Source organism: Lissotriton vulgaris, chromosome 1_1 (genome assembly GCF_964263255.1).
Source record: "Lissotriton vulgaris chromosome 1_1, aLisVul1.2, whole genome shotgun sequence".
Taxonomy (NCBI): Eukaryota; Metazoa; Chordata; class Amphibia; order Caudata; family Salamandridae; genus Lissotriton; species Lissotriton vulgaris.
The window spans coordinates 677,914,450-677,928,799 of NC_141685.1; the positions used below are offsets into that span (position 1 = coordinate 677,914,450).

At 44.1% G+C, this 14,350-nt stretch overlaps 1 protein-coding gene across 4 annotated transcripts in view; it reads right to left on the bottom strand.

The window, feature by feature from the left end:
- AGL (amylo-alpha-1,6-glucosidase and 4-alpha-glucanotransferase) overlaps nucleotides 1-14,350 on the bottom strand; it is a 354,506-nt gene that overhangs the window by 248,470 nt on the left and 91,686 nt on the right. For all 4 annotated transcript variants that reach the window (XM_086954603.1, XM_086954587.1, XM_086954609.1 and 1 more), the window contains exons 4-6: nucleotides 12,474-12,640; nucleotides 11,750-11,953; nucleotides 8,400-8,581 (exon numbers count right to left, since the gene is read on the bottom strand). In XM_086954603.1, coding sequence (XP_086810729.1) covers nucleotides 8,400-8,581; nucleotides 11,750-11,953; nucleotides 12,474-12,640 — 553 coding nt within the window. The remainder of the gene's footprint in view (nucleotides 1-8,399; nucleotides 8,582-11,749; nucleotides 11,954-12,473; nucleotides 12,641-14,350) is intronic.

Sequence of the window (14,350 nt, forward strand, 5' to 3'; positions counted from 1 at the left end):
AGTGTGCTCACAACTCGAACAAGCCGGCCTAACACTGAATGGAGACAAATGCGAGCCGGAGAGAGGGGAATTGGTGTTCTTCGGACACACCTTCTCCAAACAAGGGATGGGCCAGACCCCAGCAAAGTAGAAACACTGAATAACGCAAATCCCCGACAGATGTCGCAGAAGTAAGATCATTTCTAGGACTTGCCAGCTACTGTGCTCGATACATACAGGACTTCGCCACAGTGCGCACATTAAGAGAACTGACCAAACAAGGACAGAAGTTCCTCTGGTCTCAGGAATGCAACAAGGCATTCGAGGAAATAAGACAAGCAATGGTAACTGTGGAACATCTCCCCTACTTTGACCCCCATTTTCTGCACTGAACTGACTGTTGATGCCAGCCCCATAGGACTAGGAGCAATACTAGCGCCGCATCTGCCAGGGAGAGACTCGCAAAGAAAAATTGTCACGTACGCAAGTAAAAGGTTAATAGACATAGAAAATGTGTACTCCGTGCGAGAAAAGGAGAGCCTAGCAGTGGTATGTGCGTGTGAACACTATCACATGTTCATCTACGGGAAATAATTCACCATCATAACTGACCACCAGGCGCTGGTAATGATCTATGGCAGCCCATGAGCCAAAATGACACCTGGGATTGAACGCTGGGGCATAAGGCTGATGGACGATGACTTCACGATTGTGCACAAGCCAGGGAAAGAACACAACAAGGCAGACTACATGTTGAGACACCCATTACCGCAGGCACAGGAGACAACTTCGATGGCAGAAGAATACCTCAACTACTTACTAAAGCAAAACACCCCGGCACCGATAACACTAGCGGAACTAGCAAGGGTGACTAAGGAAGATGCCATGCTGCAAATGGACATGGAGACAACAAGAAGGCAGAGATGGAGAAACATCAACAATAACTGCACCTGGGGAGAAGGAGTATGCAAGGAAGAATTGCTAGCTTTAAATTTATTTATTTATTTATTTTTCACATTTGTAAAGCGCACTGCTACCAAACGGTGTCCTGGCGCTGTATGACCACTGGTGTGCATGACTGAAAGATTAATGTGTGAAAAGCCATGTCTTCAGGGCCCTCCTGAAAGGCAAAAGGTCTGAAGTCAGCCGAAGGGCCAGTGGCAGAGCGTTCCAGACCTTAGCTGCTCCAAGGGAGAAACTCCTTCCCCCCAACGAGCCTTCCTGACTCTAGGGACTACAATCAGTCCTTGATCAGCAGACCTTAATGATCTTGCCGGTTTGTACCACTAGAAGAACGGAGTCATACAGTGGGGGCCCAGCCACTTTAATGCTTTGAAAACTACACAGAGTGTCTCAAACGCTATTCTTTTGCGTACTGGTAGCCAGTGCAGCTTTACCAGATCTTGTGCTACCGAAGCAAATTTGGGTGTGCCCGTGATCAGGCGGGCAGCTGCGTTCTGCAAGATTTGAAGTTTGTTTAACAGCCCCTGTTGGGCATTTAGCAGCATGCTATTACAGTAGTCTAATCGGGATATCACTAATCCCGTTACCACTGTCTTTCTATGTTCATCAGGGAGAAAAGGCAGAACTTTTCGTATAGTTTTTAGGACATAGTGAGTTGATGAGGACAGGGCGTTGACTTGATGTCTGAAGGAGAGGGTATCGTCCATTAGTACCCCTAGGTTTTTGACCTTTGAAACTGGAAAGGGGGCTGTCCCCATTTCCTCAGGCCACCATCTTGGGGACCAGAAATTATCTTTAGCCCCGAACAGCAAGACTTCAGTCTTTGATGAGTTCAACTTAAGACAGTTTTCTGCCATCCAGTTGCTGACCTCGCGCATGCAGTCCTTAAATCTTTCGGCTGTGTCTTCCACTCCACCCAGTAGCAGCGACCCTACAATCTGCGTGTCGTCTGCGTACGATGTTATATTGAAGCCAGGATCTTATGACTGGCACCAGGGTGGAGACGTACACATTGAAGAGAGTCGGACTCAGGGATGAACCCTGAGGGACTCCACAAGGGAGTACAAAAGGGGCCGACTCAAAGTCCCCCAATGCCACCACCTGGGTCCTACTGGAGAGAAAGGCCTGCAAGATCTTGAGGGCTTTTCCTTGTATCCCGCAGGCCCTCAACCGGTCCACCAACAACCTGTGGTGGACCGTATCGAAGGCCGCGGACAGGTTCAGCAGGATCAGGGCGGCTCTGCCTCCTGCATACATTACTTGTCTTAGATCTTCGGCTGATTTTATCAGGGCCGATTCTGTACTGTGCCCTGCCCGGAATCCATGCTGAGACGGATCCAGATGTTGTCCTTGCCCAGGAAGGCGCTCAGCTGAGTATTCATGATGCCCTCTATAATCTTAGCTGGTAGTGGTAACCTAGCAATGGGCCGATAGTTGTTCAAATCTGCCACATCTAGGTTAGATTTTTTTAGAAGGGGTATAATGGATGTTTTTTCCAGCGTATAGGGAACTCACCACTTTCCAGCATGTTATTGAAGAGTGGGGTGAGTCCTGCTGCTATGATGGATAGGGCTGTTTTTGCAATGGTGGCTGGGCAGGGATCACAAGGAGAGCCTGTTTTAATCACCTGTAGCCGGTCCCTAACCTCCTCCTCGGTAATAGGGGAGAAGTTAAGTAACCTTTCCGTATAACTGTCAGTCTCTGAGATCTCTGGAATAGTCTCTGGAGGATTGACCTTAACTAAGTGATCCAGGGAATAAAAAATCTTCTCGACCTTACCCTGAAAGAATTTGGCCAGCTCTTCACATAGTTCCTGGCTCGGAAGAGCCTCCACTGGTTTGGGGGCTACTAGGGATGACACTGTGAGGAATAGTTCTTTCGAGGAGTTACTAGCTTCCTCGATGCGGTTGGTAAAGAAGGCCTGTTTGGCCGATCTGATCATCTCTTTGTAGACTCCCAACTCTGCATTGAGTATCTTTTTGTCAGCCTCCATATAGTTTTACCGCCAGTTTCTTTCCAATTTTTTACATATCACTTTGTGATTCCTGATTTGTTCAGAGAACCATGGGGCCGAAGGACTAGCGCGCGTAGAGTGGAAGGTTTTTGGAGGTGCTAATTGCATACAAACCGAGTCTAGCCAGTTTGTATAGGTCGTTGCCGCTTCCTCAACAGTTCCTGGGGAGTGCGTCATTGAGGATCTCAATAGGCTATCAAGGGCCTCACCGTCTATATTTTTCCATTTCCTAATCATTCTGGGTGGGTTCATAACCTTACTAGGCCTGACGAGAGGAACTAGGGTAATACTAAAATGGATTGCAGCCTGATCCGACCAGGGGACAAGGTCTACTGCCGTGACCACCAGGTTAGGATGGTTGAAGAAGATGCCATCTAGGGTGTGTCCCGCCTTATGGTCGGGCCCGTGATTTTTTGACATAACTCCACCCCATGCAACAGTTCGAGAAGTTCTCGTGTATCTGTGTCAGATATACATTCCAAGTGAAAGTTGAAATCACTAAGCAGGGTGAATGTTTTGGCACACACTGCTTCTTCCAACAAGCTACCCAGAGTCGTGAAAAAAGGGGCCCTAGCCCCCGGGGGCCTATAGAGTAAGCAGCCTTTTAGGGTTTGGTGGTCTGATAGGGTGAGATTAAATGCAAGCGCTTCATCCAACCCCAATGTAGCGGGCTTAAAACTTCCTCTTACTGATTTGAGATAAATTACAGCCAGTCCACCACATTTCTTCCCTTTCCTAAAGAAGATACATGAAGAACTGTCAGAGACAGACACAGGAATAATGATGAGAGGGACAAGGATAGTGATACCAAGTTCACTCAGGAGGCAACTGGTCAATCTTGCTCATGAGTCGCACAGAGGCGTAGTAGCAACAAAGAAACTGCTAAGAGAGAATGTATGGTTCCCTGGCCTGGACCGCATGGTAGAAGACACCATAATGACATGACACCTCTGTCAAGTGACAGGATCTCCAGCTAAGAATGAACCACTATAAATGTCAGAACTTCCAAGAGCGGTGTGGACAACATTAGCAGCTGATTTCCTTGGGCCACTGGACACAGGCAACTATCTGCTTGTGGTCATTGATGAATACTCGCGATTTCCAATAGTACGCCATGTCTCAGCAACATCCACAACAGCAACCTTACCGATACTAGATGACATATTTGCAGCATCGGGCTCACCCGAAACTTTGAAAACAGATAATGGTCCTCCATTCTCAGGAAAAGAATTCCGCAGATTCATGGCCTACCTAGGGATAAACCACTGGAAGATAACTCTGCTGTGACCTCAGGCGAATGGAATGGTGGAGAGGTTCATGGGGAAGATCAAAAAGGCAGTTCAAAAAGCGAAGCTGGCGCAGATATCACTTGGCCAAGCTCTGTGTCAGATGCTACGTGACTACAGAAACACGTCCCATAGCTCCACAGGAAGATGCACGGCAGAGCTAGTACTGGGAAGAACAAGCAGGACGAGGCTACCGCAAGTAGAAGCAACCATGGCACCGGAACACAGCAGCATTGCAGCAAAAGATAGAGAAGCAAAAGAAAAAATTAAAAAATACGCAGACGCCAGGCGACACACCACCCGGTCACATCTAAGGGAAAGGGACATCATGGTAGTGCGTCAACAACAACAAAGGAAATCTGACAGAGTGTTCTCTAAAGACCTGCTAATAATAAAAGTGAAGGATACAATCATCATGGTAGTCAGAACACCGGAGGATAACACAGTACAGCTCACACTTCAAAGGACTGACGGAGAAGGATGAAGAAGACCAAAGGAAACAGCAGAACGAGAAGGGTCGGAGTGCAACAAAACAGAAACAGACAATGGTGAGGGACCAGCAGAAAAGCAACAGATGGAGCCCGGCCCAAGAAGAGCATGCAGACGGCCTAAAAGACTAATAGAAGAAATGTAATGATCTGAAGCACACCGGCATGTGACCTGGCAGACTTGCACCTATCTCTATCTACACATCTCTGTGTTTTAAATTTCTCGTAATTTCTTTGTGACCAAAAGGGGGGATGTAGTGACCTGGGAAAGGGCACTAGGACCATGGAATGGACATTGAGGACATGAGGAAACCGGACACCACATCCGGTCAAGTGTGTGGGGATGGGCATTGTGGAGAGACGAGGGAAGAGGATCAGAGGTGTGGGTGAGCAGCCCCCCGCAAGAAGTAAACAATAAATACATCGCAACTCCTTACCTGTATCATGTGTACTTTGTGGGGGCAGACGACACGACAAGCGTGATTTTAAGAAGTGCGCTTTTCGCAGTCTGGGATATCTTTGGGAGTGAGGCACAGGTATAGGCTGCTTTGTGTATAATTGTAATACCTGCCACTCTCCCCACATCTCTGTTCATGTTGCTCATTACATAGCCGGCAGGGAGGGCAATGGGCTGGTATGACCACAGAATCCTCGGAGAGCCATGTCTCCGTTAAAAATAGAACCTCAGGGGACCGTTCATACAGGAGGTCGAACACTTCAGCATAGTGTTTAGTCCGGGTGCGACAATTTAAGCTACGGATAGTAAAGGTCTTATCATTCGGGATATTAACTGCAGAGCGCAGGCAGGTGATGACCCTAAAGGTGCACTGAATGCAGTGTGTGGGGCAGACATCCGGGGCCAAGTTATGTTCCCCACAGGCAGCTTCAACTGTAGAGCGACCAAGGCTTCACAAGAATAACCTAACCTGTGAGTTAAAAGTGAAGCAAAGTGCCTGGCTCCTGGCGACATCCTGGCGCGGACAAGCGCAGATTGGCTCGCCTTTGGGCGCACCAGTGGTGCGCCCACTGCGCATCCGCGTTGCATCGTGCTTTAAATGCCTGGGGAGCACAACTGGCTCCTCCCAGGCTGATCTCTGTTTGGCTTAGAAGTGGTCAATCAGAGTAAAGCACCGCCGAAAGCTAAAAACTACACAAGAACAATTGTGTGTCAAAACAGGTAAAAGAAGCGTTTGAAAGGATTTAAGTGCAAAATTAGCATTTAGTGCAACTAGAATAATAAAACCAGTGGCAGCAATAACATCAATTTCCCCACACTCGGTTCAACCATCTGCCATCTGTTGCCTCCTAGCTCACAGACGCACCCCTGCCATTATTGCTGCCGTCCTTCCTGGTTTTCTTACAGTGCTTTCATGACTGCATTCTCTATGATTACGTTGGTTCCGATGTTCCCACTTCACTGAGCTCAGGTTAGCTGGTCTAGCTTTTAATAGACCTGTGCCTCCTCACTCGCAGATGCACAGTGATTGTTGCCGTCCTTCCTGGTTTTCTATGCACTGCTTTCGTCATTAGCAACTCTACTGGGCACCGCTGTTTGAGCGCCCACTTCACCTCAATTATGTGAGCCTTTTAACAGTCAACCACAACTGTGTTTGGGAGTTCAGAGGCGAGCAAGCGTTGACCAATGGTTGGGAAGGCACGCACATGCCCCCAGGTTTAAAGTCACCTATGTCTGTTCGCAAAGTCCACAGGCATGGATTCGGACAATACCACACTTCCAGGTTAACAGGGGCCCTTGAAACACCATATTCACACACACCAAGCATGACCAAAACGAATCACCGCTACCCACTGCTATTCCAGTTAACAAGCCAATGTTTTCTGGGAGTTGCAGGCTTGTTTAAGGGTAATTATAACACTTGGACTGTCGCATATGAAAACAGTAATTTCTAAAGGCACATCTAGGACTTAAAAAGTTGTTACGTGTTCTGGTAACATATAAACACACACTCACACATATGTAATTGGCATTGACATTTTAATTGGCAGCGACACACAGAAATGGGACGAGCATTGGTGGCCTCCCACACTGGGACCGCCTCCTATTCCTAAGAAGGAAGTCAAAAACTTGGGTGTGATTTTAGACAACTCACTTGCCCTAGAGTCCCATGCAAAAAGAGTGGCAGGCACTTGCTATGGCCGCCTACGTACCCTTAAGCCCATCCTCGGCTTCTTTGAGCCTACCACTCGTCAGATTGTAGTCCAGGCCTTGGTCTTATCCCATCTAGACTACTGCAATGCTCTCATGCTTGGCTCTAACTTGACAGTGATAAATAGGCTACAAAGAGCCCAGAACGCCGCCGCCCGCATCTTGTTCGCACTCCCAAAACACTGCCTTACATCCCCGCTTCTCCGTCGTTTGTACTGGCTGCCTGTGAAACAGCGCATTCAATTCAAAACCCTCTGCTTAACACATAAAATTCTGTATCGCGTTGGCCCCCAAAACCTGCAAGGACTTTGTACCTTCTATGCTCCTACGCGCGCTCTTCGCTCGGCGGACCTTTTCCTTGCTCGTACTATCAAGATCCGGAGGAGCAGAGACCTGGAGGACGCTAATTTATGCATCTGGCCCCGAAACTCTGGAACTCGATCCCCTAAGAGCATGGGCCACCACCAACCATATGCTCTTTCGAAAACAAATTAAAACCTGGTTATTCTCCTCCATCTAAGAAACTCTCACTGGCTCTGATGTTTCGCCATCTGGCACGTCTGCAAGCGCTGGGACGCCCCGTTGCTGGGGTAGCCATGTGCTATACAAACTAGCGTAACATAACACATGTAAACTTACACCTGGGTGTGTGTGTGTTTGAGAGAGCTTCTGTGAGCCCTCACACCAACAATACTAATGAATAGCTGTCCCTCGAATAGCATGCACCGCCACCAATAGCTTTGGGATTTCAAAGTAAGCACACAATTAACTATTGCTGGACTCCTTCACACAGGACTAGACATATTAATATTTCGTGTTGCAAGAATCTAGACTCACAAGAACCCCTTGTGCAGCAGTAAGGTAACCCCTTACCCACATGAAACAGTCTGAAAACATCCTAGATAAATGCAGGTGGACACTCATTTGAACTAGGTCCTGTGCCTGCTTCGAGGTCTCCCAAAGCACTGAACCCCTCCTTCGCCTTCCCCTCCTAGACCCCCCCCCCCCCCCCCCTCACCGCCCAAAGATTTGCACCAGGCCATGTGCCCGCTCTTTCCTGTCCCCCGTTCTATAAAATGGACTAATCCATTATGAATCCCTCTTTAGGCACACTACTCTGACCCAGTGTCGTGCTACACATTAGCGCCACCTTACAAAGTTTGCCAGTGAAGCGCTACTTTCGTTTTCTCGTGTTTCTTGGAACAACATTGTTTTCCCCAGGTGGGGAAGTGCAGCATTCCCTATGAGTGTTTGCTTTTTCCAGGATGTTGTTACTTTTGTTTTTAGCCTGCATATAACTCTTACCTCCCCACCCTCAACCTATTTTGCATTTTCTGCTTCCCAGTGGCGCGAGGGAATGCCACTGGCAATTGCGCTATGCAAATATCATCACTCCATTGCATAGAAAAAACAAAAGTAAAAAACATTGTAATTTTCAACGTGAAGAGCTCAAACTTTCACAAATGCGACAAGTCACTTAATATTATCAGATTTGTACTCACATTTAGCTGCTGATCATTCTCAATTAGAGCAGGCACTCCTCGATCTTTGTATTTGCCACTTGCAACATCACAGTTAAAGTGCCACAGGGCCCTGTCCAATACCCAAGCTGGTTTCAGGTGTGGAGAATTTACCAAGTTGTAGCCACACTCTGGATGATCTTGTATCCACTTACTGTTTGCAGCTATTAAAATATAGTAAATTAGTAAATTAAAAAGTATAAGGCCATTTCAATTATTAAACGTGTAGCAAAAATATCAACTCTTTCCAAGAATGCGGAAAATTTAGGCTTATTAAAGAACACCACTAATGATAGACATTAGCCACTGTCCCGGAAGATGATTGAAATGTATTGTTATTATGATGAAACCCCAAAATGAACCATAGCAGCCTAACTAAATCAGACTTAAAAACGGTTTCTACAAAAATATACTTATTCTCATGGAAATGATATACCAGATCGAGGGTGGAATCCTAGATCCAGTATATGTATATAAACATATATTTTGACAATTTATTAAAAAAAACTATTAGGGAGTGCTAAAAAATAAATAAAGAAAAAGTTAAGAAAAGGAATAAAATATGGCCTCCGTAGTCTAGAAGCAGGTAAGGGGGGTGTTCAGGGTTAAGGCATGGTTTAACAGGAAGTGGGTAAGAAACATCCCCCGAGAAAAAAAGAAACAAAGAATGGAAAAGGAAGATGGTTTAAAGAGGAAAAACAATTGTTGGGGATTAAGTAATGGGGAGGGTTAAAAAATGAAAAAGCAAACTGAGAGAAAACACATTTTGCTAAGAAGGGCATTCTCCAGGTTGGGTACGTCAGCTTGGTGAGAGCCAATATATGTTAAAAAACATTTGAAATATGCCCACGTGCATTTTAAACATGCATGTATTTCATTTAGCAAAAGCTAAACTTGTAATTCACACACTTCAATTCTTTTGGGATGAAACATGTTTATTGGATTCATCAATGTGGTGGAAAGCAAGCACACCCAAACTGTTTAGTGAGAAAAGTAATGATGATAGGTACATTCCTGTTGGATTAAGTTAATAAATTACATTACAATGGCGATGTTAAGAAAATGTTCCTGCTAAAGCTAAAAACCTCTGAGGATACACAACATAATGTCGGCAGAACACTCAATTTGTTGAAGGTTTGAAATAAATTACATATGGTGGCAAGGGAACAAACAAGGTACAAAATCATGGTAAATACAATCCTGGGAAATACCATCAGGCTACATGCACTGGCATGAGCATTTCCATCACACTGGCAATCTACATCTAGCACTACAATCAGTGATTATCTCTTACTTCTTACACTACATAAAAGTATTCTCTGTGCCACCTTAAATGGCGACTCGGTAATAAAAGGTAACTAGAGAAGGCTTGGCCAGGAGAAGCATGGAGGGAGACAAATGTGTCTACTCCTCTTCGGACTACTAGTCTCGGGCCCAGTCCAGCTCGAATTTGACCACCTCATCCAGCTAATTCTGCACTGGAGTCTGGGGTGACCGCAGGTACCCAGGGGCCAGCGACCCTAACAGTAGATAGAATTAAATTAATGACCCGCGAGCAATGGCTAGAGACTGGACAGTAATGCCCTTTAAAGTACGTGGGTTTAAGACTCCAAAGAAGCACTGATAATACTTAGGATTTTTGTGTTCTAAATAAAAAATACCTATAAAAGATAAATGGTGGCTGTGATGCCACTCCTTTCCCACTCAACTATTCCAGAATACCACAGGTGCTGGCAAATATTTGTCAATGGTGGAAAAACTGCAGCTGGCTGTTTTTTAGCCTTTTTCCTCCACAGTTTATGGCTGAGCCAAAAGGTATAATTCATTATGATGATAAGTAAAATCGTCAACAATACTGAAACTGTTTAGATTGGAGTATAATAGTGTCATATTTGGACTTTTTTTCTTACTGTTTTCAAACCCTTAGTGACAGTTTGGACACATATTTAGCCATTTGTGTTTAATCATTATGTGCCTCACTTTTCACAGAGCACCGCACAATCTGCACTTTTTGAAATGTCTCACCTACGGATATTTTGGGGCTGATTCACAAAGGTAAAGTTACACTTTTGTGCAAGTTTACAGTTGCTGTAATAGCTTTACTACTGTTCTGGTATTCACAAACAACGAGTGTAATTTTACTGCTAGCAAAATTACTAGAAGTACAATTAGACTCCTAGTTTGTGAATACCAAAACAGTAGTAAAGTTACTACACCAAGTGTAAACATATACAAAATTGAAACTCAACCTTAGTGAACCAGGCCCTATGAATTAGGCTACGGGCCATGGCCTGAGTCATAAAGTTAAACTAACACTCTGTAGTGCGTTTACTACTGTTTTGGTATTCACAAACTATGAGTGTAGTAATTTTACTACTAGCATTTTTATTAGTAGTAAAATTGCACTCGTAGTTTGAGCGCACCAAAAAGTAGGAAAGATACTCCAGCAAGTATAAACTTACACAAACGTTAACCTGTGTGAATGAGGCTCTGAGTGCAATTTTACTACTAGTAATTTCACAAGCGTAATGTTACTAATAGTAGAATTACTTGCAGTAAAATTACACATGTAGTTAGTAAATACCAAAAAGTAGTAACGGTACTGCAACACGTGTAAACTTGCACAAAAGTGTACGTTTACCTTTGTGAATCAGGTCCATGGAATTGATATAACCAAACTATATACTCTTTCAACAAATTTGCCTTCCTCTGCTTATGTACACTCATTTCTTTCTATTTTTCACAACATTTCTTAATTTTTCTTTAAAGGATTTTAGAATTTAGAATCTAATGCTATAAACAGAGTATTTATATGATTGTTGTTTTTAGGAGATAAGCAGAGGCTCCTGTGGAAACAGGGAAAGGAGGTTCTATCAGTCTAGACCGGTACCATCGATTACGGTTTTCTTTGTGGATGGGAATTTATATCAACAGGTTTCCTCGCTTGTGATATGAGACAAGCGGTAGCATTCATTAATCCTATTGCGGGTGTCAAACATAGGATTGGAAATAAACTTTACTGGGGGGAGGAGGAGATGTGCTTCTTCAATGCTGAGACTCAGTCATTTTACAAAGAGCAAGACTAAACAATCATCCTGCATTTGGAATGCAGGCAAAGGTATTTGTATATTAGGTTTACAGCCAAGTAAAACATGACTTCTATGAGGACCAATCACATATTAAATTCAGTATTTAAAAGAAGTATAGCACAAATGAGGCGAACTGCATAGACAATATAGTTTATACACTTAAACAAACAAAAAAAAAATCACTTGTATCAAGATTTAAAAAACAGTATACAAGTCTTTAACAATATTCAGGTAGACTCGTACCTGTATGATTGTAAACAACATCTGTTATGCAAAGCATGTTCCATTCTTTCCTCATCTTTTCCACAAGTTTTCCAACGTCACTCCAAGTGTACTTTTTACCAGGTTTAGAGAAGTCAGGATTTAGTTCTAATTGATCGGCTAAGGAGTAGCAAGATCTGGAGTTCCCAAGTGTTTGCAATGGCGTAAAATGGATCATGTTGTAACCTACAGCAAAATGCATCAAAATACAAAATTACACATAATGCAAGAGCTATTAGGATACTTTTTCTTGCAACACACCTTCTCTCCATGAGCAGTATTTTCCTTAACCCCTTAAGTGCTTCAAACGTTCGGCGGCCGACGGCACCACTACCTCGGGAGTGCTGCCGTCGGCCGTTGAACGTTCCAACTGCACCTGTGCAATGGAACGTCCAGCACTGGAGCTGGACGTTCCATAGCTGCTAAGGTGTGAAGCTACTGCTTTGTTACTGCTTCACTCACTTCGACAAACAACAAACTCAAAAAAAGTACTAAAGGAAGCCCTCGGCACAAGGAACATTATTCATATGGACCAAGGAATGCTTGTGCATTTCCTTAGTTTTCGGGTCTTAAAGTTATTAAATGTTTTGATCACAACTTAAACTTACAAATTATAGAAAAATCACCCCACAGGACGGAATAAATTATCAGGCTATATTGATAGTTCAAATAAAAATATGATTAGATTTTAGCAGAGAAAGGTCACCTGATTCTTTTGCAACTTTAAGTCTGTCTTCCCATTCATCAAAGGGTCCCAGGCACTTGGATAGGAACGTCTGAAGTGTAACACAGTCCAAATGAAGTACATGATTATCAGCTCCAACGCGCAAAACAGGATCCACAACTATATATCCACCACCACTCTTATCATTCCTAAAAATACAATAAAGAGTTTGGCATCCACAAAATTACAAGCAAACAGAAGTCTAAAAATATGGCTGTATGATGCAAACATTAGAAAAGCACCTTTCAGAAATAATTTGATGAAAACAACCCATTTTATTCCTCAGATGCCAAATTCATCCTTTAAAGCAGAAGTTGGATACTCAAGTTGAACAGAGATCAAAACCAAAAATGGTCCATAATGGACGTTTTACCTAAGGAGTTTCGCAAAGCACAGCAGGCTGTATTGTGATGGTGTCAGCCTGCTGTTTGAAAAGCCTTAGATGGTATGTTGAAAGTCATAGTGCCTGATCCTCAAAATACTTTGCATTTGCAAAGCTGCTGCTAAAGTGAAACTACCATTGTGAATACAAAGTCTAAATTTGCAATATGCATAAATGATTCCAAATGAAAGTATTGTGATGCCTTGCGTGTTGCAATAAAAAGAGAATAACAAAGGAAGCTTCCATGTCTTCTTGAGATATGCAAGGGAATGCACAAATGGTTTGGGACAGGTTTTGCTTTTAGGTATGTAATGACATTGTAAGCTGTCAGAATTAGAGAGCTTACACTGTGCTGGTTCATGCAGCAGACATTGGTCCCAAGAATGCCCTACCACATGTTGCATTCAAAATACGTCACTGTCTGTGGCATTGTGACACTGTCTTTTAAGGAACAGGGCTCACCATGCTGTCACATTGCGAAAATGAATGTTAAGATGGAGGTCTGCTATCCGTTGTAGGTCTCCATATCTACATCCGCTACCTTTCAAAAGGAGTCTGAATTTAATAATAGTCAAGAAGTTGTTAGATAGGGAGGTTAAGTGAAACAACCCTTTGTGGTGAAAGGGCCCACACCATTGAAAGAGAGAATGGTTTCAATGCAGTGTAAAAACCAAGCTGCAAACAGCGTCTGTTGTGCATCAGGCCAACTCTAATTGGCTCCACTTTATGTTTAAAGAGTCCTGGTTATGCATGTCTTGGAAAAAATGTACCATGGTTACCTAAAAGACATGTGGTTGGTTGGCACGGCATGTGCACTAGAGTTGGCCCCACAGTGGGTTGAATACAAGAACCTGTAATCAGCCACAGATAACCACAGCCAAAGAAATGTGCCATGGGTTGTAGCCATGTGTGCTTGAACTACACGCCAGACCCCATGGTGAACCCCCTAGAGCATACAGATAGATGCTGTCTGCAGTGGGGGTTGGTGTTTCATGGGAAGTCGAGGGCGGAGCTTTGCCACATTTCTATGCCCGCTGTGCACGCCTATGACCCCAGTAACTTTCTTTGGACTTTGTAGTCCATGCTGTGCAGAAACCTGTGAGGCGGTCCCATTGCGGTGCCTTTTTGAAAGGCACCGTTGCCTTTGAAAAAAGCACCGCAGCGGGAACAGCATGTCTGCCCGACCACAAAATTACTTGTAATCTGGCATGCGGGTGGCAGTGATTTTTGGCAGAGCGGGGTCGGTCTACCCGCCCCCACACTGCCAAAAGTCGTAATCAAGCCCCAAGTCTACCAGGAACCAAGCAATGCAAAATATTATGTTTGCTTTTAGTCTACCAGGATCCAAACAATGTAAAAGAATATTTTCTTTTTGTCTAGACATATTCTCTTACTTGAACATCGAGGAAAACGTTTGAAGCACACGTTCTACTTAGCAAAATTCTTGCCACAAAAAATATGGTGTAACTTTCTAACC